Source organism: Bacillus rossius, chromosome 10 (assembly GCF_032445375.1).
Source record: "Bacillus rossius redtenbacheri isolate Brsri chromosome 10, Brsri_v3, whole genome shotgun sequence".
NCBI lineage: Eukaryota > Metazoa > Arthropoda > Insecta > Phasmatodea > Bacillidae > Bacillus > Bacillus rossius.
In genome coordinates, this window is record NC_086337.1 from 31,139,405 (window position 1) to 31,166,897 (window position 27,493).

Genomic DNA, 27,493 nt, shown 5'->3' on the forward strand with positions numbered 1-27,493 from the left:
TTTTCTGTGACAACAAAAAAATGCTATGATGTTTGTCAGGGCGCCGACATTAGATAGGTACTACGGAGCTCTTATCTGAAGTTAGTCCCTATGCTATTATCAACCTTGAAACAATGTGCCAATCTGTATGTTTTAAAGGTATGCTTTATATTAAAGCTATAATAATTGTTTTTCAATAACCAAAAAATTTTGGCATTATTGAATATTTAATGGTATAAAGCTGTTTTATATTAGTGTGCCGAAATGCGTCACCTTTCTTGGGGACATTAATCAAACTGTTCAAAGGGTGGTCATATCATTACATTTGATTTGGTTTCTGTGGCAGATGTTTATAGTCTTATGCACGTTTATACTTTAGTGGTTTTTGTTGCTAGATAACTTGAAAACTCTGGTTGAATTTATTTCAAAAATTGAAAATGGGACGGAAAAGATTTTGGGTGTGAATTGTAAACAACAAATTAAATTTAAAAAAAACATTGAGGAAACACTAGCCTATGCAAAGAAAAAAAATTAATGAAAATGGCATTCTCATGGTAATATTTTTTTTTGAGCACGGTAAATACATATAAAATGTATTTTGACTAGTGATGGCCTGATATTCGATATTCAATATCGTAGATCGGTAATATCGGCACATTTTTCAATATCGGACATCGGTAAATACTTGCGATATTTTGATAACCGATGTTTGCTCTCGCCAATAATACTTCTCACATAACCTTAACCGTAATTCCAAGCTTATTTTCCGTTGGCGTAATTTATCTTTCTTCACGTCACCATATTACCTAGTAATTCCAAGCATATTTTCCACTGAAACAATTTCAAGCCTATTTCTTCTTTCTGATACTGCAATGCATCCCGACGGTACAATTCTTCCATGTGTACACAAATCCCAGTCATTAGTGCATATTTATTCGTTTCAGATATTCGCAAAGTGTTTTCGCTTGATGAATTTTCGAAGTTCACTAAGTGTACATAAATTGAAAACATAAACAAAAATAATTACGATATTTAATTTAGTAAGTGATGTAGCCGCAAGTAAAAATGAAGAAGAATAAAGTTGCTACTTGATATAACAGGCATTTTCTTTCCGTGTCGTTTCATGGTCGCCAACTGCTGTTCTATACAAAGACGTTACGTAAGTTTTACAAAAGCTAAAATATGAAACGTGTTTAAGTAGGGCAAGTTGCAGCAAAGGTATTATGTTGGCTATATTGAGTGCATTGCCAACAACATAAATAAAGATGTGTGGTTTTATAAACTCTGCAGTACGTTTCAGAGTTGTATTGAAATTACTTTTCACGTATTTTAACGTGTTTTCGCACCAATAAATGGAGTGATACACTTGAACTATGGTCACAAAATTTGCTACTTGAAGACCTTCCTTTCTAGCGTGTCATTTACCGTGATGAAATTTTACAAAGGGTACATAAGTTTGATGTTTTTCGGACGGTATTTTTCGTAGATTACAGTTGAGACACTGGACTAAGTACATGCAGTGACTCGTGATTCATACATTATAAGCAAATACACTAGAGACTAGACTAATACCGGACAGCTACAAGATTTCTCAACATTTCTCCACAAAAATCTGAAATTTGTTTCCTTGTAGTTGCAATATTTTTTTGCATACTGTAGGTAATACCTACACCAGAATATTGCTTTATCTGGCCTTTAAAAACAATTTAATATTTTAAGACCTTGAATTTAGAGAGCTTATTTCTAGGCCATTATGAAAATTTCTTTATTAACTTTCATATAATGTGAATTTACAATGTTTTACAATTAATAAAAATAATATACATTCACATAAGTATGTTTTATTAATATAACCATTTTTCGTTATTGTCTCTAACAGTACTCCAGAACCACAATTTTATAGAATCAGTGTTAGAAATGAGATAGGCCTATTATCGGAATATCGGGTATCGGATCGGTAAATTTGGAATTATCGAATCGGTATCGGGTTTTTGGATATCGGGCCATCACTAATTTTGACAAAAGAAAAGCACTAAACAGTTTAACACAAATGTATTGGTTATTACCATTAGCATGTATAGGATGCAGGTACTACTAAATTTTTTAAATGCTTTTTTTTTACGTACTAGTGAATGGTTTTGTTTCCCTTTATTGACTGAGATTACGTATACAGAGACCTGCTACCCACCCACCACCCCCAAAACATGGGAGTGACGTGTGTGTTTCTTGGTTACTCTGTGGTATCAGTCCAACACTCATCTACGAGTCAAAGCATTTTTATGTTGTAACTGAAGGTAATTTTTTTTCTTTGGGCTGGCAAACGTGTTGGCTGGTTGTGGAGCATGCCAGGCATGTGCGAACTAACCCTCATGTTGTGGTTGTTTCTCTCTCTCTCCAGACTGACGAGGAACTCGACCCAGAGGATGTAGAGTTTGATGAGCATTACACCATTGAGACACGGAGCAAATGTAAGGCTGATGCACATGTCTCCACATGGGCGGCAGAGGCAACAAGACCACCAGTTCCGTTTTGAGCCGGTCCGTTTGCCGTGGCTCGTGCTTAGCGTTTCGCGTAGTACGTTTTTGCCGTTCCCATTTTGTCTGTGGGCCGTGTCGGTGGAATATAAGTAGGCAACGATCTTCATGTTACTGACAACCGTTCATGTCACACGTATCCTCAGAGCAGTAAACTAGGATGGATGCATATACATGCTCTTGAACTACTTTAGGCAAGTCAGACACATTGGCCTTATTACATGTATGTGCCTAGTCACAGTTCTTGCTGCCTGTGGTAGTCAATATTCCCTATCCCCTCCCTGCCAAAATACTTTTTTAAAAAATTTGTAAATACCTTTACATTAGTTTCAAGCTAGGGTAGATAGGTTTCGATTTCGACGTTGCTTTAAATGTGTGTCCAGTTTTTTTACATTTGCCATTCTATTTCAGTTTTATGGTGCAGATAAACCTATGAATAATATTGTATTTTTCCTCCAGTGCTGATGCTTTATGGAACGTTATTGTCGAGGCATTCGTGGATTTTACTATGCTACATCATCAAACAGTTGTGCGTTCATCATGGCATTGCTTTGTTGTTCCATGTAGTCTCCTGCCATCTCAAGTACAGAACAACACACAACACAATAATATTATTAATTATTTATATAGTAGCTCAGTATGGCTATACGTGTTTACTTGCATGGCTTGCCCTTCAACTCATTGAAAAGAGTTTGTGTTCCAAATAGGTAAGTTAGATTTTCCAGGCATTCTTTGATCCTTGCTTACAACTCTCTTTTGTATTTACAGTTGTCGTCGTGAAACACACCCCTTTTATTTCATATCTTAAATGTTCACATGGTTTATGTTTTGTGATTGTTACCACTCTGAAATATCATTACATATTTCTTGTTTCTCTGAACAATTCAATTAAAACTCAGTATTCTCTGTTGCATTTTGAAGGGGTTTCTTTTTATTGCCTTGCGGAGCAGAATTTGTGGTGGTGTTTGTCAAAAAAAGAAATAGTGAAACAAGCTAGGCATTTTCTTTGTCATCCAAAATTGGTTAAATTGGTAATGGGAGAAATCGGCAATGGGTAGAAGGTCCAAGTGCTGTACAGTTAGATGAAATGGGTAGCGTATATCTAAGAGAATAAATGAGATGCTGAATGAGCCGGTTTCACGTAAGGAGAATATTAATGCAGAGGTTCTTCAAATTGCTATGAGGTTCTGATCGCTCAAACAACGAAGCTTCGTGCTAGACACTATGGCTCTCGTTGCCTCTGCTCCCAGCTGTGTAGTTGTAGCGCGTTAAATGTGTTCTTGTGCCCCCATGTTTTTCAGACCTCGGAAGATCTTGACACAGATACTGAATTTGAACCTGGAGAAGATCTCACTATAGATACCAGGAGCAGATGTAAGATTGTTTGTAACTACAGTAATAGAAATACTTGTAAAACCACACCCTCTGGCTGTAAATTAGTTAACTGTAAGGAATCATTCCTCGTAATTTTTAAACTGCGTTCTGAAAAACAGTGGTTAGAAGCTGATTTTTTAAAATTAATCTTTTTTTTTTTAATTATTTGCTGCCAAGGTTTTCTTTCTAGGCTAGTGCATCATTTCTATGTAAGCACAACTGTAACCCAAATTACATAAGAATCGTTGATTAAATTAATTATTAATCTGGACAAAAGTAGTTAATGTATATCACCATGCTGTGTTAATCATTTATCTTAATATGAGCACAGTATTAAGTGGTTCTGAGCCCACTTTACTCTTGGAGATTTTCTCTTACACCTTTGTGAGTATAACCATGTAACTTAGGTAAACTCTGTGTTCCCACCATATTTAGTTGTTGTTTTAATTCTATTGCTTTGAATTTTTGTACTTTTCATAGGAGTAGCCGTTAGTGACAGTAAAATTTTCCCCAAGTTTTCTTCAGTATGCGTGCAGTCTTTATTTTTGTTTGCATTGTTTTTAGTGTCCTGATATTTGTATTTTAGCGTTGCTAGTTATTTAGTTGTCTGTCCCTTTTGTAATTAATGTCATTGGCAAAATATTCAGATTACAAAGAACTGAAATAATTTCAAGCAAATCAGTTTGTGTTACTAGCTTTCTGTAGTTGATAATGTTAATCTACTGTCTTTATATTTTATTAATATCTACAAGTGCATAAAGATTTTATGGTATTTATATAACAATAGTAATTTCTAGTTAATTTCCTGATAAATGCTGAAAGTTTACTCTGTCTGTTTGGTTTCAGCGAGCGCCCACACTGGTGAACATGGTGTTGATGAATATCCTGATATCAGTGGCATCACAACCGCTAGAGTAAGTTCACTTCAAACTCTTTAATTTTCATATTTATAATTTATTAAAGTAACATATGCTGATCCTTGTGCCAAAGTTAGAAGTTCATTATATTAAACTGTAAGTCTAAGATACAAACATTTTAAAGACTTTGGTGGGGAGGATAGGTTGTTTTCTTTATCCACTTTCTTTAACCTTAAATTTATTAAAGGCTTCACAGTAAGTGTATACATATATCAAAGTAGTTAACATTGGTAATCGCTGCATTATGTATTTGTTTCTGAGTTTGCTGTGACATGCAGCTATTTGTTTACCGCAGTGTAATGCCATTAACATCTCAGGCACGATTGTCTGAATCAATGTTATGTTACAAAGATTATAAACAAAATTAAATGGGAAATTGCTGAACTTGCAACAAATTCTCGCCATTCAAATTAATTTTTATTGCAGTACCACTGTTGCACAGTCATGTTAAAATTACGCAAAAATCCCGGAGTGTCATGCACGATACGACTATTACCTGTCTGCCATCTGGAGATGCTGATCACACAATTTTGTAACAAAAATTTCCTACCATAACCAAAAGTCCCAAACATACAGCTCACAGAGACAAACACTGAGGTCTCCGAGAGAGTTAATACACAGATAGTCACACAAGTTACAATGAACGGTATTTCCAGAAACTGCATTAGTTACTGGACAAGAAGTCTGCATAACTTGTGCATGGGATGACAAAGCTCTCTCTTCTGGGTGCACTGTGGCAACCTTTACGACTCTTGTCTTTTCCTGGATGCACCTTAACCACTCTGGCCAATGATTCACTTCCCTCGGGGGGCTGCAACTGCTGTAGATATTCCCTGTGCCAGTGTTTCCAGAAATGGGTACCATCTTTTGGAAAGGCAAAGCGTCTGGTTCTGGTTCAGCTACAAGAGGCTACAATCATAAAATTACCAGGAGTCAATGCAGAGGTCTCATGAGGGTCTTACAATATGGGAGTTGATGGTTTGGAGTTCAAGACAGCCTCGACTCTGGCACAAAGTGTCGTCAACTATTCAAGAGTAAAGAACCGGGCCGCCAAACAGAACAGAGATGGTGTTTGGCCGATTTTACAGCAGCCTCCCATACTCCTCCATGGTGAGGATTTGCAGTGTTACGTAAAGCAGCTCATCTACCTTAAAGTCCTGTTCATGGAGTGGTGTTAGTGAGAAATGTGGTTTGATGTGAAACATTGAACATAACCATTGGTATAATGTGTGTTGGCAGGAAGCCATGCGCAAGATGACCGAGGAGGACAAGCAGAAGATCGCTCAGCAAGTGGAATATTTCCGCAGTGAGAAACTGAAGTTTGACCGGGAGGTGGCAAAGTGGGATGATACAGGCAACGATATCATCGTGCTGGCTAAACACATGTGCATGATCATGATGGAAATGACTGACTTCACACGGTGAGTTTAGTTTTCTTATTTTTGTATGAAATTAAAATGGCAATATTGAATTTATTTCAATTTTATTACTGCATCTGATATTATGTAACAATTTCTTTTTAATCATTATCAATTTTTAGAGTGTCAAAATTTGGAGGAAAAAAATTCTCGCATAACATTTGCTTTATGTTTTTTTTGTCCCGTTGTTAGATTCCGAATGTATTGTTTAGGTAGTAAACATGACTTTGCCATATATGACAGGACAAAGCACGTGCAATAGGAATCAGTTTTTAAATTGCTGTCCGGCATTTTATTCCCTAAAATGTGTGTTATATTTTCCCATGTGTGATGTGGTTAATAGACTTATTTTCCCTTATAAAACAATATATGTTAATGTTGAAATTTATTATTTGTTAAGATAGATTACTGCTTGCTTGTTCAATTAACAGAAATACAAAGTTGTCGGATGTGTAAATTTCCTTTTAAAGATGTTTACAATCGTTAAAACTTGTTCGTCGTTGCTATGTAGCGCGTATAAAAATGTAGCCAGCTCATTTACAATCATTAGAGTTTGGTTACATTGATGCCCGTATAGATTGCGTGCGTGCTGTCTTGTGCTGAGTAAACTGTATTGTATAGCCCGCACTCTTTCGTGGTGAGAGTGTACTACAATGATTGTTATGGGTACACTAGGTATGTTAGTTCCGGCTCACGTTGGGGGGTCACAGTTTTAAGTTGAACAAAGTATGTTTTTTGTTGCATGACTAATTAATTTAAGTTGTTTTGCATGCTCTTGTATACTCTGATTTTTAATTAAACGTACTTTCCATGCAGCACAAAAATATTGAATCCAAAATAAGTAGAAACGAGACAAAAACACGGCAAAACAATATTTTTGTGCTGTCATCATTTGTGGGTTTTTTTTTTTATCGTTCTATTCTGTTATGGAAAACTATTGTGTTTGTTTCGTCTTTTCGTTTTGTCGTGTTTTTGTTTCGTTTCAAACGTGCTGAATTTTTTGGGTTCAATATTTCTGTGTCATCATCATTTGTGGTTTTTTTTCGTTCTCTTAGTACATTTATCTTTGTTTTTCTTTGTTTAGTTGACCATATTCCTGTTACGGAATATTTTGTGGTGTTTATATCCTTGTTGACTACAGAAATTTTTTGCTTAATTTTGTGTTTTTTGTCTTTTTTTGGGTTTTATTTATTTATTTTATTTTTTAGTTTTTATTCAACAGAAAAAGTTCTTAGCAATGGCGTATGTCCAAAAACTTACATCAACTCAGCGAAAATGCTTTTCTCGCATGAATGTCGCACCGCTACTTTTCAAACTGGTATTTGGGCTTTTCGTTGGCCCGTCCCTTCACTCGAGTGACTTACTGTGGTCGCGGCCGCAGGGGGCGCGGGCCGCTGAAGACCACGATGGACGTGATCAACGCGGCCAAGAAGATCTCTGAGGCGGGCACCAAGCTGGACAAGCTGACGCGCCAGATCGCGGACCAGTGCCCCGAGTCGTCCACCAAGAAGGACCTCCTGGCCTACCTGCAGAGGATCGCGCTCTACTGCCACCAGATGAACATCACCTCCAAAGTGAAGGCCGATGTGCAGAACATCAGCGGGGAGCTCATCGTTTCTGGCGTGAGTTCTGTTTGAAGTAAAACTTCCTTAACTGCAGGTATCACGGCCTCGGAACTTGACGCTTGGAGCGTAGCAGAAGGTGCAACGATCAGGAAGAGAGTGTGTGTAACTGCATTGCTAGTTGGCGCCATGTTTTTTCCCCACTTGCATTTCTGTGGCGACTCGGAGCGTTTAGGTTATGTGTGTTGAGGCCCTGTGGCTGCTATTAAGTCAATTGTGCATTTCACACACACACATTATTCTGAAGCATCTTAATACTTTTAAGTTTGCATATATTTGAAAACACATAACTGATATTGTATTTTTATAGGATCACCACTCTGACCCCTCAAATTGATGCATTGTTTTTTATGATTGTCAAGTTGTTTGCCGAAATCACAGATGGTGGTAGCAGCATTCTCTGTGAACTGACATAGAACTACACGTAGTCTAACGTGTGGTTGCGACAAGTTTTTATTGTGTGTAACTTCTAGTCAACAATGAAGTCATTAGAGACAGTAAAAATACGCAGAACCGGTATTTTGGGGGAAGGAACCATACCAACATTTTCCTGGAGTGATTTCGAAAAAATATATCCTCAGAAATGTGATTTCAATGTCTAGCCTCTGCACCACCTTGCTCTAGTGCAGTGTAGGTGGTGTGTTTGCAGAGGGATTTCCTAGATCATTTGGAACATATGTTCTCTAATTGCTGTTTCCTTCATTCTAAGATGTTTAGTATTGGTGTGATTAAGGTGAGAGAAGTACAGCAGAGTCCAGATTAACCGAGTTAATGTGGACCGCAGCAACCTCTTGTAATCAAATATCTCTTATAATACAGACACAATTCAAAAATCGTTGTGGTTTTTAGTTGTGCTATTTTTTGGGGAAACATTTGTCAAGCGTTTCTTCAGTCTGAATTCTTTCATCTCACCTAATGATTCGATTAACCAGTGAATTGCATCATTGAGGTTTATTTCGTTAAGGTTTTTGAAAATGGTTAGATCATTTCCTAAGCAAATTGCTCGAATACAACGGAACCTTGGTTAATCAAAGCTGGGTTAATTGAGGTTCTGCTGCAACCAGTTTGTTTCCTCTCCATGAAGTCAAATTCCTTAGACTCAGCCACGAGTTAAAAAACACCACTATTGGTCCAAGTGTTTAGTGGTTTATTTATTATCAAGCTTTACCACCTTACCAAAATTTGTTTGATTTGTAGTTCACAAAACTATATTTAATTTTGGTAGTTTTTTTACGTAACATATTTTACTCTACCAATATATGTGCTTTCTTTTCTTTTGTAGTTTTTGATTGTCAGCATGTATATTATATTTTTATATTACATTCCCAATTGAGAACAGGATTATTTCAGTCTGAATAATTAGAAGTCATGCTGCAGGAATCATGTAACACTTAAGTTTTTTTTTTTTTTTTTTTTCCCCTCCTTTTAGTTGGACAGTGCTACCTCGCTGATTCAGGCTGCGAAGAACTTGATGAATGCTGTTGTGCTGACTGTGAAGGCCTCGTACGTTGCATCTACAAAATACCCGCGCCAGGGGACTGTTGCGGTAAGGCCCAGCTTTTATAATTGCTGTAGACAAGTGTGCTGATGTGATTGTATCCATTGATAGCATCATATACTACTGATGGGATCATATCCCTTTGATGAGATTGTATCCCTTTGATGAGCTTGTATCCTACTGATGGAATCGTATCCTGTCGATCGTATCCCTTTGGTGAGATTGTATCTTAACGATTTGAATGTGCTTTCAAATGCACTGCTTCCATTTAGTCAAAAATGTTATAATTGACAAAAATTCTGCTTTCAACAGAAATATCTTTATAGTCGTGTAATTTGTGATCAAAGTTCATTGCTCTCAAAAGTACTACAGTGGTTCCCATTTGCCAATTGTCACTTGCAGATCATCACATGATGTTTGTTAACAACAAATGATGTTGGTGACACACACTGTTGACTGAACAACAATGGCGAAAGGATACATAGACTACTTTTATAATTATCAATTTGAGATGTTACGTGACATAACTGTACTATGGATTATAAACAAACATTATAGTGTGAATACAGCTGTTTTTGAATGAAATTATAGCGGCTCCACATTCATAATCATTAACAATTTTGGAACATTAAATAAACGTAATGTAATGGTTTCCAATCAGTAAAAATAGAATACTTGGAACTTATTAATCTCATTAAATTCTTCAAATCGGTGTGGAAAAAAATTTTATATTAAAATAGGAAATTTAATAGTAGTTTATAATCTTAAAAAATTAAGTTTAAAATATGTAGATTATGAAATTTGCAAGACTGAACTGAAAATTAATTATTATTTCACATTGAGCTTGGCCACAGTAAAATCTTTATTTTCATTTATAGTATGTCCATGAACGAATGTTCCAGTTATAAACTTTAATAGCATCAACTGTAAGCACTGTAGTGTGTTGTTTCAAGGTCACAAAGAGTAGCTCAAAAAGTTTTAGATAAGCACATGCGCAATTACTGCTTTGTTTTCCTGTTAGCAGTGCCACCCATGCAAAAAGGCTGCTACTAAGCGTAAAACATTGTGTTCTGCAATTTGCTAAAAATGAATCTGTAATTTCAGTTCAACGTGCATTTTGTTTAAAGTTTAATTGTGATCCCCTATTGGCAAAACCATCCGCTGATGGTATAGGAAATACAAAACGACTGGATGTGCTTGTATAGCGAAGAGCACAGGACTACCAAAAGCATCTGTGATGTTGACCGTTTTTCTCCTTTGCGGCTTTATGAAAGGTAGTGTCTACGTTCCGCCACTGCCTAATTATTGCCAGAGTTGAGACACAGAATTAAGTAGTTATTGCTTCCATTATTCCAGACTTACTAAAGTGTGGGAAGAATTGGATTTTAGGGATTTTAGGTTGGATATGTGCCGTATACCTAGAGACAAGTTATATGGTGAATTGCGATTAGGGATGGGCCAATCAAATCCTTAGTGTTTGAAGAAATTGATATTTGAGAAAAACTATTCAAAAAAAAATATTAGAGAAACTAAAGTAAATTGAAAAATTCAACAATGATAACCTCTGAAGTTTCCTAGGTCAAATTTTTTCTTCAACCATATCCTGCAACCATTTCACCAGATAGTATTGTATTTTAACAATTTAATTATATAAATAAAATTACATGTGTAATTGTGTATTGATTCTGGAAACTTAGTTTCTGAAAGAACCATTTAAAGGGTAGAATGTTTCAACGCCATAGTTAATATTTTTAATTTATTGTACTTTTTTTTTTATTTTGTTCCTTGACACCTAGATTCAGATTTGAGGGGTATTTTTGACGTACTCTCTGGGGCTCTAATTCAAGATTCGGATTCTGGGAAATTGGGATTTGACCCATCACTAATTGTCAAGAACCAAAATAACACATGGAAGTTTGTCAATACAACGCGTAACGCCAAAATGAAAGTTAAAACACCATACAACACCGGAATGCAAGTTATATCATGGAAAAAGCAGTATTTAACCAAAACTTAATTCAATTCACTGTGTGTGTATGTATGTGTGTATGTATGTGTGTGTATATATATATTCTCCAAGAATGTCATTATATCTGGACAGAATTTGTATCAAAGTTCAGGGACCAGAAAAAAATTATTTAATTTCTTGGATCGTGCATCGGTTGTTCAATCACTTTTAAACTACAAATGCTCACTGATTTATTTTTAATGTTCCTCATGTATCTGATTTAGACTAATTTATTACAAACTGTTTTATCGTTAAGAAGCAGCATATAAACATTTTCACTATTTTTGTGGACAAAACAGAATTTATAAAAATTAAAACAAAAACACGGAATGAAATTTTCTTTTTTTAAAAACAAAATGGGACTAAAAATAAAACCATAAAATCTACTCTCTATGTATAACTAAAGGTGCACGTATTGAACATTTGTAAGAAAAACGAGGTTAGTTTGCCTTCAATTTGATATATGATTTGTTGTAAATAGTCCACATTAAACTGATATACCCATAATATACCCATTAATAGAGACTCCCTTTCATTTCTAGGCCTTCCTTACATTTGAGATGGCTTGCATGTGAGGTCATGCTATATATTTTTCCAGCCATTTATGTTCAAGATAGGCTTATATTTAAATTAACTGTACTGAAATAAATCTGTGTACATATGAATAGCAGTCTTTTGGTTTTTCTGACACCTCACTTCAGTTTTTAATTGCAAATTTAATGTATACAGTTGTGGAATATCCACTTATAATCATGTGAAAGTTGTCTCTGAAATGGTTTTAGCTTTCTAACATAAGAATTGGCCCAATACAGCAAATAGTATGCAGATGTATTTTGTATTATGTTCAGTTGTGCTTAGAATGAATTAAAAAAAATACCTTGTGAGTATAAAGAAATTGGCATAAATGTTTTATAAAAAGGTCATGAAATTGGTTTGCTAGGTATTTGTAGACATCCTGTGAAATCATCAAGAATGACAAGATTTTATGGTTTTATTTTAGTCTAATTTAGTTGCTAAAACAGGAGATTTGGTGTTATTGATGTTATTTTTTATAAACTTTTTATTTATAAATCTAGCATATTAAACAAATGTTTCGTAATACTTAATCACCAAAACAGTTTATTACAACTAACATATGATGCTCATTTATGATATAATACTTTGGAAAATGTACCAATGCTATAATGTAAAAATGAGTTAGTAATTATTTAAAAGATTTTAAAATATGTAAAAAAAAAAAAAAAGTCAATCTGTTTAGTCAATCTGTTTAGTACATCAGTTTGGAACAACATTCCTAGAGTTTAATATATATTAGGAATCAGTTTTTGTGATTTCAGTAGCATTTCAGTGCTTTATCTTGTATAAACTTCCATTTCGGTGTTATTTCGGTTTAATCGCTACTCACCTTATAAACTTGTCCCTAGCAATAATGTTTTGAAATAGTAAGAAGCTAAAGGCGAGGTTTTCTGTTGCACGCTTACCCCACAGAGGCGTAAGGTGGTGGACCTGCAAGATTATAGTGCGTCCTTAACCACTGCGCTGGTAAATTAAGTTGTGCCACAATGAGTTTGATGCCTCAGCAGTCATAGCCACCAAGGATCCCCATTCTTTAATGGTAACAGGACCTTATGGATACCTGTACGTTTATTTTTTATGGAAATCAAATTTGTGCAAGTGTTTGTGACAGTTTTGGACCATACTGTTATTTTTCCACTACTCTGGAACGATATTAAAATTAAGAAAATATATATGTTGAAATTTACTTTTTGTTAAATTTCAGACTGAAACGCCAATTCTGTATTTTAAAAAAATAATGTCCCTTGGATTTTTAGACACATGTGCTGCCTTTAATTAACCATGATCACCCACGAATTTGTGTTTCAAAATTATTTTGTGCACAACTCTTTCTTCTGTGATTAAGGCTCCATCTTAAATAAATTTATTTTTTATATACATTTATTTTTATTAACTTTTAATCAACAGAAATAAAAGTAATTATATCACAAGTAAAATGTAAATCTGTACAATATTTGCTCGTGATAACCACTGAATGCACAGGCATAACTCAACAGAATAAAAACGTCAAATATCAGTTATGCTATATGGCTATATGAGACAATGCCCAGCTAAAAGGTTTATTATAAAAAATTAAATCTGTCATAATGTCATATACTAATTCATCAAAAAAAAAAAACCAAAATATCAATGGTAGTTTCTGAACTGTAAATGGATATAGTCAAGTTAAAAAAAAAAGTATTCTTTTCAGCGTGGAATAATAGAGCGGGTAAAAAGTGCTGTCTGCACATTGAGCTATGCCAAAATTCTTTATAAAGTAACTTGTATAAATATTTTCTTAAATCAAAATCTAATCCAAAAAAATTTGCAGGTGAATACGACTACTCAAGTTAATGAAAATAAAATGCTAAAAAGCCAAACACATTTTTGTAAAGTTCTGCCTTTTGATGTCAAAACAAAGAAAAAAATATATAATTTTTATATTTTTGTTGTGTTCTTTAAATATCACATTTTTAATTACGATGAGTATAACCTTAAACTTTTGCGAAATGGTTTTATCCCTGCAGTGATTTCGAGTTAACGCTTAACAATAATTTTTGTATTATCGAATGAAACAACAAATCTTGGTAGTGTTAATATTTCTATTGATGCATGCTGTGATCATATTTTCCTACTAAGATGTTCCATGTTGGATTCCGCATAGTCATATATGAAAATTTTTGTGTGGGAAGCATAGTAGCCATTACTCCTGTTTTTTATTTTTGCTACTCCTGTTTCTTCCACCTTTTTCATTCAATAATTTTGATCATACTTTTGCAGTCCCCCATTGTCGTGTGGAAGATGAAGGCTCCGGAGAAGAAGCCATTAGTGCGTCCGGAGAAACCGGAAGAAGTGCGTGCCAAGGTTCGCAAAGGCTCGCAGAAGAAAGTGCAGAATCCCATCAAAGCCCTGAGTGAATTCCAAAGCCCGACTGAGTCAATATAATTTATTCTGTTGGAATTCTGCTGCATAAAATGAGAGGTAAGTAAATTATCCTGTGGTTCAAGCAGATTTGTTGTAACCAGATGCAAAGTATTTAAGGATATGTCTCGCACACCATGTTGGATTATTTCATTTTTCGTCATTTATATTATTTTAGGGCTGTTTGTGTAATTCATCACATAATGTTATTGCTTCTCATTTTAAGTTTCATTTCAAATTGTTGCTCAAGTGTTCATAAAATTTATCACTTAGATCACCAATTATATCTTAAAAACAACGTTAACCACCTATCTGGTGAGAGAATTTGTGACCTATAACAAATCAGTACAGCTATCAAAATAAATTTACAGGGAAATTTGTGAATTTATTATGACAAGAAAATGATAACCATCTTGGCATGCGAGACCTTGCCTGTATAGGATCAAAGGATGTCAGTTTTAAAAATTGAACCCTTTTCTTTTGTACTTCACAGACCATCTTGTGCTTCTATTTATGTTACCTCATGTATTGAAATATTTAGTCAGAATTTTTACCTATACATTTTAAGGTAGTTTGTTACTTGGGGCAGCTTTGACTGAACTATTAAAACTGCATTTTGAATTTAAGTAGATTTGTGTGAATTCCAGTGCAGGTAATTTCATAAATTTTAATCCTTTTTAAGTGGTGAAGCAATAATAAAAGTGGTTATATTTTCTGAATATTCCTTGTAATGTGATGATCATTATATTTGTACTTTTTATTTTTTGACGTATAGTGTTGTATGCGTAGCGGGTTTAGTAAAGTAATATAATATAATAGTTATCTTTTAAAGACTACTTAGCTGTCACAACCAAAGCATCTTTATAATTGTACTAATTGTATCTACATTCAGTGAATTCGGAGTGTTAGAGTGTAAAATATTGTCAAATTAAAAGACTGTAAAAAATGTTAATGCAGATGTTTTGGCAGAAGTGTTTAATAATATCTACCATTTTATTGTAGTTTTTACAAACCAAATCCATATTTTCTGGGTCCAATGTTTTGTTTTCATTTAAATAATATTAAAAATGCAGGCATTTATTAAGGTTGTGTGTTTTTCACAGAGTATTACTACTTAATAGGAAAAAAACCTCACTTATATAATAAGAATTATTCTAATAGTCCATCTATAAATTATTATTTTTTATTATTATTTGAAGAACTATATTATGTTGTTTCTAATCTAGAATTTTATCTGATTTTATTAGAGAAAGCATATGCACTGTAGTCTTTTCATTTTGGTCAACTGTTTAGTTTTTGGATGTTCATTTCATATAAATTTTTATTTGCTCCTATATATTTTCTTTTATTTATAACAAATTTGGTAATGAAATTATTTAAATATTCAACCAGAAACAGTCGAATAGGGTGTTGAATTTGTCGAAGATGTGCAGAAATTAAGCAGAAAGTCTTTAAATGTTTCAACAGAAACTTCTTAAACTGTATTAATGAACTGCTATTATTGAAACAGTTGACTGTGGATTTGTACAGGTAATAATTGACAGATATCGAATATTAGTTTTTTTTCTGCATTGTGAATTTGTAGTTAGCTTCCAAGGAATTTTTGTATAGCCTTGTATGTGTGCTTTACTGTTTAAGCTTTACAGTGTTTTTACCAGTGTATCTGTAACTATTTTTTAATTTATTTTTAATGGATACTAGTTTTAATTTTGGTTGGCTGCATATAATAATAAAACTGTGTTCTTATGAGGCAAGCTGATTGATATTTTTAATCTTCAAAAACTAAATGTACAATTGGTTTCTGTCACACTGTCAAATTGTTGTCTCCAACTATTTTTGACTACAAAGTTTGAAGAATAACATGGTACTAAATATGGCCTTCGATTTATCCATCAAATAAAGTTGCACAAGTAACATCAAACAGGTGTTAAATACTGTCATACTATAAAAGTTTATTGATGAACTAAGCTAGTTAGATTTTTTCAATTTAAATATTTTTAAATTATGAAAATGCATTACAGTGCAGGATGGATAATTTTTGAATGTTAGGGTTTCTATGCATTTCTTAACATTTAAAAAAAAGTGTATTTTTAAATCACTTAATATTAGTTGCATGATAAAATTAATGTCCTGCAATATTTAAAAATTATAGACATTATTCACTTTTCCCACAGAAATTTCTCTACAGGTGACTTTCATAATATAACATTAATTACCTTTATAACCTTCTTAATACTCCATGCATGCTTTGCAATTTTAAGATTTGTTGGGCCAGAAATTTGACATGATTCTGATTGGCTCATTCCAAATAACAAATCTTGTTATTTTAATAGAAACTCAAGTCATCCAGATTGTCGAAAAAACATGTCTTCATAACTATCCAACATTATTTGACCAACTTTGTTGGAAGTGGGAGTTTGACACTGTGAAAGGACCTTCTTGTATACAAAACCAGAATTATTGAAAAGGTCACTATAAAAGTTTTTTTTTTTTATATATATTTTTTTAGTGTGTCAATTCTCTGATGTCGATGTGTTGCTAGTGACTTTTATTGATTTTTAGCAATTTTTTAGTTCCCATGGGTTAGAAGCGTAGTAGAATATCACATATGCATATTTTATTTTAAATGACTATCAGTATTTATCACTCAATCTTTTTTCTGCATTTTGTTGCCAATTTAAAAATTACAATTTTCAAGGTATATGGCAATTTGTTATGCATTTTTATTCTTTTACCTGAATGGCTATACTTAAGTTAGTGAATTTATACTAGCCACAAACTGTTCTATATTAATAGTGTACAGACTTTTGAAATTTGGGTTTTTAAAATTGCTGTTTTGTGTACCATTGGTGTTGATTCTGATGTAGCGCACTCATTGTCTACTGAAGTTGTTTTTTGAAGGAACTTAAAAACATTGTAGGCAGAGTCAGGCTTCTCTGCCCATGCCTTTTCATTCATTTTAACTAAAGATATGTTTTGGTATACTGCTCACCAAGAAAAAAAATTTGTGAGCTGTATTCTGAACAAAAACTATGTTTTTCTGGATATATTTAAAAGAATGGTACATATTGAGAAATTTAAATTAACCTTTTTTCATATTTTTTGTGCTTGACATTGATGGGAAGGTCTGTCTCCAAGAACAAAGACCCATCAAACCATATTTGAGTGTATCCTGTTACTGTGCAATTTTTTTTTTTTTTTTTTTTTTAATTCAGCTGTTTGTACAGATGTGCTTTGGCTTTTGCACCCAGTTTGGGGTGATGATTGTCTTTGATGTCTTAGTTTGTAATTACATTAAGGGCTCTGATACTACACATTCATGATGACAGCCATGCTGGATTAGCAATTTTGTTAGGTAATTGAATGTCAATATAGTTTTAGTATGTATACCATAAAAAACCTTTGAGTGAGTCTCAATACTCACCAGTGATACGCAACACATTTAACCTCGGTAATTCTTGTGTTCTCATGTGGCAAACACATTTATAGTACGAAACTTGGGCCTCGGGCATGAAATGTAATTTCTTTAAAATAATGTTGAGTGTGATATTGACAAAGTAGTTTTTAACTACGTTTGTGGATGCAAATCACACCTGATGCTAGAATTTGCTACCAGAATCGTTAAAGATGCTACGTTGACTATTTAACCATTCATTTAACAAATTAGCAAAATTTCAAACTATTATGAAACAATTGTGATATAAGCATATAAAATACTAAACCCCAGTTTTAGACTTTCATTTTTGACAAGAAATTTTATTTAAGTACTGCCCATCTTGTTCAAACAGTTAATACTGTAATGTTTACCTTTGTCATTGTGAACGTTGATTCACATCATACGTGTGAAATAACCTGTATTGTGAAGCAAAAAAAAAAAAATGAAGACATAGATTCGGTATTGAAGTAAATTAGTTACTGTGTTTAATTAGCCATTTAATTAGAACCCTTTTGTACTTGTTCAATTTGGTATATTTATCATTGAGGCCTAAGTGTTTCATTTTGTGTATTGATGCAGAAAATGTGTACCACAGCAGTATAAACTTTGTATGTCATTGTGAATGTAAGACTGTCACATATCAGCATAAATTTTCATTTTTGTTAACCATTCCAAAACATTTTAATTTGTATTGATGTAGATACTGTAAGGTACTGTAACATAACTTTTTTATGACAAATAAATAGTTGACCAAATTCATGTTTTATTAAGGTAACCAGCATAAGTATTTTAACAAAATAGTAATTCTTGTTTTTCCTTTTATTAATAAAAATTCTTTGTAAATATTTATTTTAAAAAATAATAATTTTAGATCAAAAACTAAAAATTATTTTTATAAACATTTCTTGTGCCAGCTTACCCAAAGTTAAATTTCAGCTAATTTTTAACGTTATTATAAATGATATTAATTCCTTTTAAAGACATTTTACGGTAGATGTCACTATATGTTTGAGTGTGTCTTACATGCTATATAGTATTATCGAGATTGTCAGGAAGCCATTCGGTACAACTTGTTGGATTAAAACTCAATACAATTAAGAATTGAAATGTATAGACTAAATGTTTAAAAACCTGTGTGTGTGTGAGTGAGTGAAAAACAGACCTCTCTCCACACACATGCTCAAAAGCATGCCAGTGGGATCGTTCGCTCGCATGCATCCCAGTGGGCTCGCATGCATGCATGGCAGTGGGCTGGCTCGCTCGCATGCATGCCAGTGGGCTGGCTCGCTCGCTCGCATGCATGCCAGTGGGCTGGCTCGCTCGCATGCATGCGTGCCAGTGGGCTGGCTCGCTCGCATGCATGCCAGTGGGCTGGCTCGCTCGCATGCATGCGTGCCAGTGGGCTGGCTCGCTCGCATGCATGCGTGCCAGTGGGCTGGCTCGCTCGCATGCATGCATGCCAGTGGGCTGGCTCGCTCGCATGCATGCCAGTGGGCTGGCTCGCTCGCTCGCATGCATGCCAGTGGGCTGGCTCGCTCGCATGCATGCCAGTGGGCTGGCTCGCTCGCTCGCATGCATGCCAGTGGGCTGGCTCGCTCGCATGCATGCCAGTGGGCTGGCTCGCTCGCTCGCATGCATGCCAGTGGGCTGGCTCGCTCGCATGCATGCCTGCCAGTGGGCTGGCTCGCATGCCTGCATGCCTGCCTGTGGGCTGGCTCGCATGCCTGCATGCCTGCCTGTGGGCTGGCTCGCTCGCATGCATGCCTGCCAGTGGGCTCGCTCGCATGCATTCCTGCCAGTGGGCTGGCTCGCTCGCATGCATGCATGCATGCCTGCCAGTGGGCTGGCTCGCTCGCATGCATGCATGCATGCCAGCCAGTGGGCTGGCTCGCATGCATGCATGCCAGTGGGCTGGCTCGCATGCATGCATGCCAGTGGGCTGGCTCGCTCGCATGCATGCCAGTGGGCTGGCTGGCTCGCTCGCATGCATGCCAGTGGACTGGCTCGCTCGCATGCATGCCAGTGGGCTGGATTGCTGGCTCCCATGCATGTGAGTGAGCTCGCTCGCTCGCATGCATCCCAGTGGGCTGGCTCGAATACATGCCAGTAAGCTGGCACCTCACTCGCATGCATGCAAGTGAGCTAGCTCACTCGCTCGCATGCATCCCAGTGGGCTGGATCGAATGCATGCCAGTAAGCTGGGTCACTGGCTCGCATCCCAGTGCGCTCGCATCCCAGTGGGCTCGCTCGCATGATTGCCAGTGGGCTGGCTCGCTCGCTCAAATGCCAGTGGGCTGGCTCACTCGCTCGCATGCATCCCAGTGGGCAGGCTCGCTCTCTCGCATACATCCCAGTGGGCAGGCTCGCTCGCATGCATCCGAGTGTGCTCGCGTGCTTCCCAGTGGGCTGGCTCGCTCGCGTGCTTCCCAGTGGGCTGGCTCGCTCGCGTGCTTCCCAATGGGCTGGCTCGCTCGCGTGCTTCCCAGTGGGCTGGCTCGCTCGCGTGCTTCCCAGTGGGCTGGCTCGCTCGCGTGCTTCCCAGTGGGCTGGCTGGCTCAAATGCATCCCAGTGAGCTGGCTGGCTCGCATGCATGCCAGTGGGCTGGCTCGCGCTCTCGCATGCATGCCAGTGGGCTGGCTCGCTCTCTAACATGCATCCCAGTGGGCTCGCTCGCATGCATGACAGTGGTCCTGCTCGCTCAAATGCATGCATGCCAGTGGGCTCACTCACTCACATGCATCCCAGTGAGCTGACTCGCTCACATGCATCCCAGTGAGCTGGCTCACTCACATGCATGCCAGTGAGCTCGCTCGCTCGAATGCATGTCAGTAAGCTGGCCACTCGCTCGCATTAATGCCAGTGGGCTCGCAGCCTCAAATGCATGCATCCCAGTGGGCTCGCACACTCAAATGTGTGCATGCATCCCAGTGGGCTGACTCGCTCGCATCCCAGTGGGCTCGCACACTCAAATGTGTGCATGCATCCCAGTGGGCTCACATGCATCCCAGTGGGCTGGCTCGCTCGCATTCATCCCAGTGGGCTCGCTCGATCGCTCGCATACCAGTGGGCTTGCATGATTGCATCACAGTGGGCTGGCTGGCCGCATGCATGCGTCCCAGTGGGCTCACTCGCTCGCATGCATCCCAGTGGGCAGGCTCGCTCTCTCGCATACATCCATGCCAGTGGACTCGCATGCATCCGAGTGTGCTCGCATGCATCCGAGTGTGCTCGCATGCATCCGAGTGTGCTCGCATGCATCCGAGTGTGCTCGCATGCATCCGAGTGTGCTCGCATGCATCCGAGTGTGCTCGCATGCATCCGAGTGTGTTCGCATGCATCCCAGTGGGCTGGCTCGCTCGCTCGCATGCCAAAGGGCTCGCTCGAATGCATCCCAGTGGGCTGGCTCGCTCTATCGCTCGCATGCATCTAAGTGGGCTGGCTCGCTCTCTTGCATGCATGCCAGTGGACTCGCATGCATCCGAGTGTGCTGGCTCGCTCAAATGCATCCCAAGGTGCTGGCTGGCTCCCTCGAATGCATCCCAGTGGGCTGGCTCGCATTCATGCATGCATGCCAGTGGGCTAGCTGGCTCGCTCGCATGCATCCCAGTGTGCTCTCATACATGGATGCCAGTGGGCTCGCACCCTCAAATGCATGCATCCCAGTGCACTCGAATGCATGTATGCCAGTGGGCTCGCTCACATGCATCCCAGTGGGCTCACATTCATCTAAAGGGGCTCGCATGCATACATGCATGCCAGTGGGCTGGCTCGCTCGAATGCATCCCAGTGGGCTCGCATGCATGCATGCATGCATGCCAGTGGGCTTGCTGGCTTGCATGCATCCCAGTGGGCTGTCTTTCTCTCTCGTTGGTATGCATCCCAGTGGGCTGGCTCGCTCCCTCGCATGCCAGTGGGCTCGCTCAAATGCATGCCAGTTGGCTGGCTCGAATGCATCCCAGTGTGCTGGCTCGCTCGCTCGAATGCATCCCAGTGGGCTGGCTGTTGCTCGCTCGCATGCCAGTGGGCTCGCTCAAATGCATGCCAGTTGGCTGGCTTGAATGCATCCCAGTGTGCTGGCTCGCTCGCTCGAATGCATCCCAGTGGGCTGGCTGTTGCTCGCTCGCATGCATCCCAGTGGGCTGGCTGTCGCTCGCTCGCATGCATCCCAGTGGGCTGGCTCGCTCTCACGCATGCATCCCAGTGGGCTGGCTCGCTCTCACGCATGCATCCCAATGGGCTGGCATGCTCGCATTCATGCATGCCAGTGGACTCGCATGCATCCGAGTGGGCTCGCTCGCTAGCATGCCAGTGGGCAAACTCGAATGCCAGTGGGCTCGCTCAAATGCATCCCAGTGGGCTGGCAAGCTCGCTCGCATGCATGCCAGTGGGCTGGCAAGCTTGCTCGCATGCATGCATGCGGGTAGGCAAGCTCGCTCGCATGCATGCCAGTGGGCTGGCAGGCATGCATGCATTGCATGCCAGTGGGCTGGCTCGCATGCATTGCATACCAGTGGTCTGGCAAGCTCGCTCGCATGCATCCCAGTGGGCTGGCTGGCTCACTCGAATGCATCCCAGTGGACTCGCTCACTTGCATGCATCCCAGTGGGCTGGCTGGCTTGCTCAATGCATCCCAGTGGGCTCTCTCGCATGCATGCATCCCAGTGGGCTGGCTGGCTCGTATTCATCTCAGTGGGCTCGCATGCATGCCATTGGGCTGGCTGGCTCGGAACATACATCCCAGTGGGCTGGCTCGCTCGCTGGAATGCATTCCAGTTTGGCTGGCTCGCTCGCATGCATGCCAGTGGCCTCGCTCGCTCGCATGCATGCATGCCAGTGGCCTCGCTCGCACGCATGCATGTGTGGAGGAGGTTGTGTGTGTGATTCTGAATTGCGCGCGCTCGCGCGCACACACACTCTACACCCATATGCCGCTACACGTGTTTTTGTGTGTGTCAAAAATATTTATTACTCTTGATATTGGCAAAATAAAATTTATTTAAAACCATTTAAAGAAATTATCCTGCATAATTAGTTAAAAATTATAACATTTGATCTATAAATTGATAATATATTCTCCGTAATTTACAGTAATTTCAAATTTACAAATGGTTAGTTGGAATTTACAGATGCGCGAGATTCTTGGTTTCTAATTTTATAACTTCATGATGTACAAAAGTTAGGACTGCTTTTTATTTTTTCACATGAAATATATTCCAGTATCTTGGCAAAAATTTTACAACATACTATATCAAATATTTTTACTGCTTAACTTCAGGTGTTACTTACTAAACTAATTACAAATTCTAAAAAAATGACTACATTATCTTACTAAATACATTACAATTAAAATTTAACAGCACCATATGTTGAAGCAATGATTGCTATCCATCCTTGATTGAACTTAAAGTTATTTTGTGTTGAAAACACAATTATCGTATTATATTAGAGACAAGAAATATTGGAAATAATATTTACATTTTAACATTTTAAAACACTGTTCATAAAAATAAACACAATACAACACTAGATTCAATTAAATAAATAAAAAATTTCTCAGAAATTTTTGTACTTTTTATTGGTTTGTTCATATATTTGTTTGCAATATTCTGTATTATGTTTGGGTAAATTATCTACCTTAAACCTTCATTTTGGTTTTGGGATTTGCATAACTAGATTAGACATGGATAAATTCCAGTGCCATAACTAATGAAAGTAATTGTCTTATATTTTATAGCATTACTATAAATAAACTTAAAAACAATTATGTTGGATCATACACATTGATAGATTCATTTCTATCAAATACATATTATGACCCAAGACTAAATTAAGTAAAAGGTGCTTAAATTCAGTATCTATGAAAAGTTCAGCAAACTAGTTTTACATATTTGCAGATAATTTCTTAGGTTTTTACAAACTTATCAAAACGTGTAAAACAAATTTTTTTTATTTTTAAGTTTAAAAAAAATTATTAAAACCACTATGTGGGACCACTACTTACAAACTATTTGTTCCTATTTCATTATTACATGTTTATATTAAAATTCTACCGAAGTAGACAGTGATAAAGAACAGCACCACTTTCTGTTAAAAGGAAGACTCTTTAGCCTGTTTACTTCAGTTTAAAATTGTTCCATGTTTATCATCTTTATCTAAAACTTAGAGTATGCATGTATAAAATACCAATAAAGTGCATACTTGTGAAAATCCTTAAGTATATAATCATATATTACTACATATTGCAGCTCCAACTGTCTAAATTTTTATAAAGAATTATGTATTTATTCAGGATCTGAGAATTTTTGTCTCAGTAGGTTTAACTATTCCGAGGTCATATTAATTACTTCATTTGCTATAAAAAATAATTAAAGTGATGTAAGAAATGGGTGGGAATTAATAAATTGCCTGCTTCAAAAAAAGCTACAGGTGGGTTGTTAGAAAATTGGCAAGCACCCTATTGACATGGACATGTGAAAAACATTACTCCTTTGTGAGAAAATTGTAGATCAGACTTGACTACTCATTGCTCACTAAACTTTTTAACTCTATAAGTGGCACTTAATTACAGGATAATTTTCACATCCCGTCAATGCAACGGTGTCTGTGTCAGCACGTGATGTTCACCGTCACGTGCACGTCGGGTAGTGCTGGCGTTGCGCCGGAACGTGGCAGCTCGCGGGAGGTGATCACCAGTCGAGCGACTCCTGGCGGAACTGGAACCGAGGGCTGTGCTCGGAGTAAAACTGGCTGAACCAGCGCCGGTGTCTCGCTATGTTGCGGTCCTCCTTCACCAGCAGGGGCTTCTCGATGTAGGTCTTGTGGTTCCACACCATCACATCCCGCTCAAACTGGGACAAACACAAAACTCCCAGTTAGGCATGCATGTTACCTATACAGGGTGGCCACTCACCGGGAAAACCAGGATTTATCAGGGAAATCACGTTGATCAGGAATTATCAGGGAAATGTCAGGGAATTTTTTTAGTAACCGGGCATTTTTTGTGTCATGTATATTTCCGCAGAGCTGCCAACCATTACGGATTTTTCGTAATTATTACAGATTTAACACGGAATTACGGAACATCGCTGGTTTATTACGGAAACGAGGCTTTGTGCTGCTGGGTAACGGGAAAAAAAAATTCGGTTTCTGGTATGCGTGTTTCGTGAACGCAGTTCGAATACATCACGTGATTGCGCACATAACGTAACTAATAAATGTGCACATATACTGTCGAAATAAGTAGATTAATTATTGTGTTTTGTAATAGAAATGGTACGGTATTAAGTCCGTTGCATGATACAACTTGTACATATTCTCGGACTTTTCGTTTGTTAGCTACTTACATCACGATAATTTTTGTACGGTACTTTGGCTAACCTGTGTTGTGTTAATTACTTTCTTGAAAGCCATTTTTCTCTTCAAAGTGTTTTTGTCGTGTCTACAGACTTGAAACCATTTTATGTTGTTCGATAGTGTTGTGTTCTTCAGTGCCGGTTGTAGAAATGAAGCGTGTGACAGAACAATGTGTATCTGGGGCAAAAAAAAAAAAAGAACGTTATTCGTCAGAACTTTCGACCAAACTATTCAAAAGAATGGCCATGCTTTTTATCTTCAAATGTTTTGGAACGCCATGCGTTTTGTAATGTATGCACGTGTAACTTTTCGATTGCACATGGTGGAAGGGATGACTAGACGGCATATTGAATCAAAGAAACATGCAGAACATTTTAAAGCCGTGGCGAGAAATAAATCTATATCGCCATTTTTCACTGCATCTGAAGAAACAAAAGTAACAAACGCAGAGTTATTGTTTTAAAGTTTTTTGGTAGAACACAATTTACCGATAGCAGTAGCCGATCATTCGGGTAATTTGTATAGAGCTATGTTTCCGGACTCAAAAATTGCACAGAAATACAGCTGTGCGAGAGCAAAAACATCTGCCTTAGTGGATTATATGGCTGGTGAAACTAAATTGAAACTGTTGAATCTTTAGTAAGTGAACCATTTGCTTTAGCTACAGATGGGAGTACTGATTGTAATGCAGTGAAGATTTATCTATTAGTTGTTTCATTTTTAAATCAAACACAAGGTAAAATATGCACTGTACTGTTATCCCTTGTTGAGAGTACTAAGACTAAGAATATTTCACAACTAGAAATGTTACACTTCAAAAATGAATGTAAGAACAGTTATCAAAAGTTGTGTGAAAAAATGTTTGAGCGCTCGCCACTGAAATACCCCATTACTAGGGACAGAAAAAATTTGCTGGTTCAATGACTTGTAGGATGAATTCCATAGTTCTGCGTACTCTCTGTCAAATGCCACCCACTCATTGGCTGCTGTCTTGTGAGACGTCCCAACGTAGCAGCCTGAGATTCGATAAAGCTTTGGTCGGGTGTTTCTCATTGGCCCAGAGTCATCCAGGTGAGTAGTGAGCCAATGGCAGAGGCAGCACTGAGGTATAACTATTTGTATTTTAGCCTATCGCGAAATGAATTCGCGAATTTTTCTGGTCTCTAGACATAAAACAAAACACAGACTGCAGGTCATTGAAAAGGACGCTATAATGTAAAGTGACATATTTAAAATGTATTATGTTATTTAACGAACTTCCGTATGTATATAATGAAGAAAATACAGCAGGGTGCTAAAATATGAGTAATCTCTTTCTATAATATTATATTTTTTCATCAAAAGTATGTTTTTTTTGTAATAGTAAATATCAGGGAAATTTTGAATTTTTAATCAGGGAAATCAGGGAATATTTTTGGTGACTGTGAGTGGCCACCATGCTATAGCAGGTTCCAGCCTTATCTGCACATTTGAGAGGGGGGAAGAGAGTGGTCAGATCTCTCGCCACTCCAAAGATGATCCGAGTTTGATTACGTGATTGTTTGCTAGTGGGAAACCTGGGCGAGGGTGTGTGGGTTTTTCTCTGGATCCTCCCAATTCCCCCAACATAGCTTTCGGTCATTGCTCCGTCCTACATTTTCACTACCTATCCATTTCTTGTAACCTTGAAGTAGATGGTGTAGTGCATGTCGTAACTGTGGGAAGCTTTCGAGGTTATGCATTTGCAGCTGCGATTTAGATATTTTATTTCAATGGCCACCAAGACATTCAGCTCTGACAGTATTCTGACAAATTTTTATTATATTAGTTTCAAAATTTTTAAGCTAGATCTATCAGTGACCAATTTTTTAATGTTGCTTAATACATTCATTTTCTTATGTTATTTTATGCTAAAAAAAAGTTTACTTAAATTGAAATTCAATATGGATGGTCCTGAGCACCTAATGGAGTCATCACGTTAAATGTTTTGTAGTTTCGAGGATTAAGTTTTATGGATTAGTTAGCATTTTTATAACAAGTCGTTTCTGTTTTCAGTTTGCACCTTAATCCTTCTGTGATGGCAGCCACTGTTTAGTAATACTAATAATCCTTAAATTTAAAAGACAGCTTACTTTTTTTTTTACAGTTTCTTACACAGCACAAATGTTTATTGAAATGAAACGAGCAGACTGAATGTGACTGATAAATTTTAAATAACACCACTGTCATGAATTTGTGTTATCAAAGATTTTGTTGATCTACATTACCAAAGATGATCAAAACACATTTATTAAATATTGAGTAGTCACTTTATCTTGCAATACCTTTTCAAAAATATATGAACTCTTAGAATTAAACCTAATGAGTAATAACTGTATCGTGACAGCTTGGCTGGATG

At 37.6% G+C, this 27,493-nt stretch overlaps 2 protein-coding genes across 6 annotated transcripts in view; one reads left to right on the forward strand and one right to left on the reverse strand.

The window, feature by feature from the left end:
- The window catches only part of LOC134535905 (catenin alpha), a 74,522-nt gene extending 56,005 nt beyond the window's left edge, over positions 1–18,517 (forward strand). For 2 of the 3 annotated variants that reach the window (XM_063375276.1, XM_063375277.1), the window contains exons 13-18: positions 3,815–3,887; positions 4,734–4,801; positions 6,044–6,225; positions 7,604–7,844; positions 9,274–9,390; positions 14,186–18,517. In XM_063375276.1, the coding sequence (XP_063231346.1) occupies positions 3,815–3,887; positions 4,734–4,801; positions 6,044–6,225; positions 7,604–7,844; positions 9,274–9,390; positions 14,186–14,350 (846 nt within the window). In that variant the 3' untranslated portion in view covers positions 14,351–18,517. Of the gene's footprint in view, positions 1–2,377; positions 2,448–3,814; positions 3,888–4,733; positions 4,802–6,043; positions 6,226–7,603; positions 7,845–9,273; positions 9,391–14,185 lie in introns of all 3 variants that reach the window. The other variant, XM_063375278.1, reaches the window with a different exon arrangement.
- Positions 18,518–22,137: 3,620 nt separating this feature from the next.
- LOC134535909 (cholesterol 7-desaturase nvd) overlaps positions 22,138–27,493 on the reverse strand; it is a 265,524-nt gene continuing 260,168 nt past the window's right edge. The window contains exon 9 of one of the 3 annotated variants that reach the window (XM_063375286.1): positions 22,138–24,611. In XM_063375286.1, coding sequence (XP_063231356.1) covers positions 24,450–24,611 — 162 coding nt within the window. In that variant the 3' untranslated portion in view covers positions 22,138–24,449. The remainder of the gene's footprint in view (positions 24,612–27,493) is intronic. The other 2 variants (XM_063375285.1, XM_063375284.1) reach the window with 2 other exon arrangements.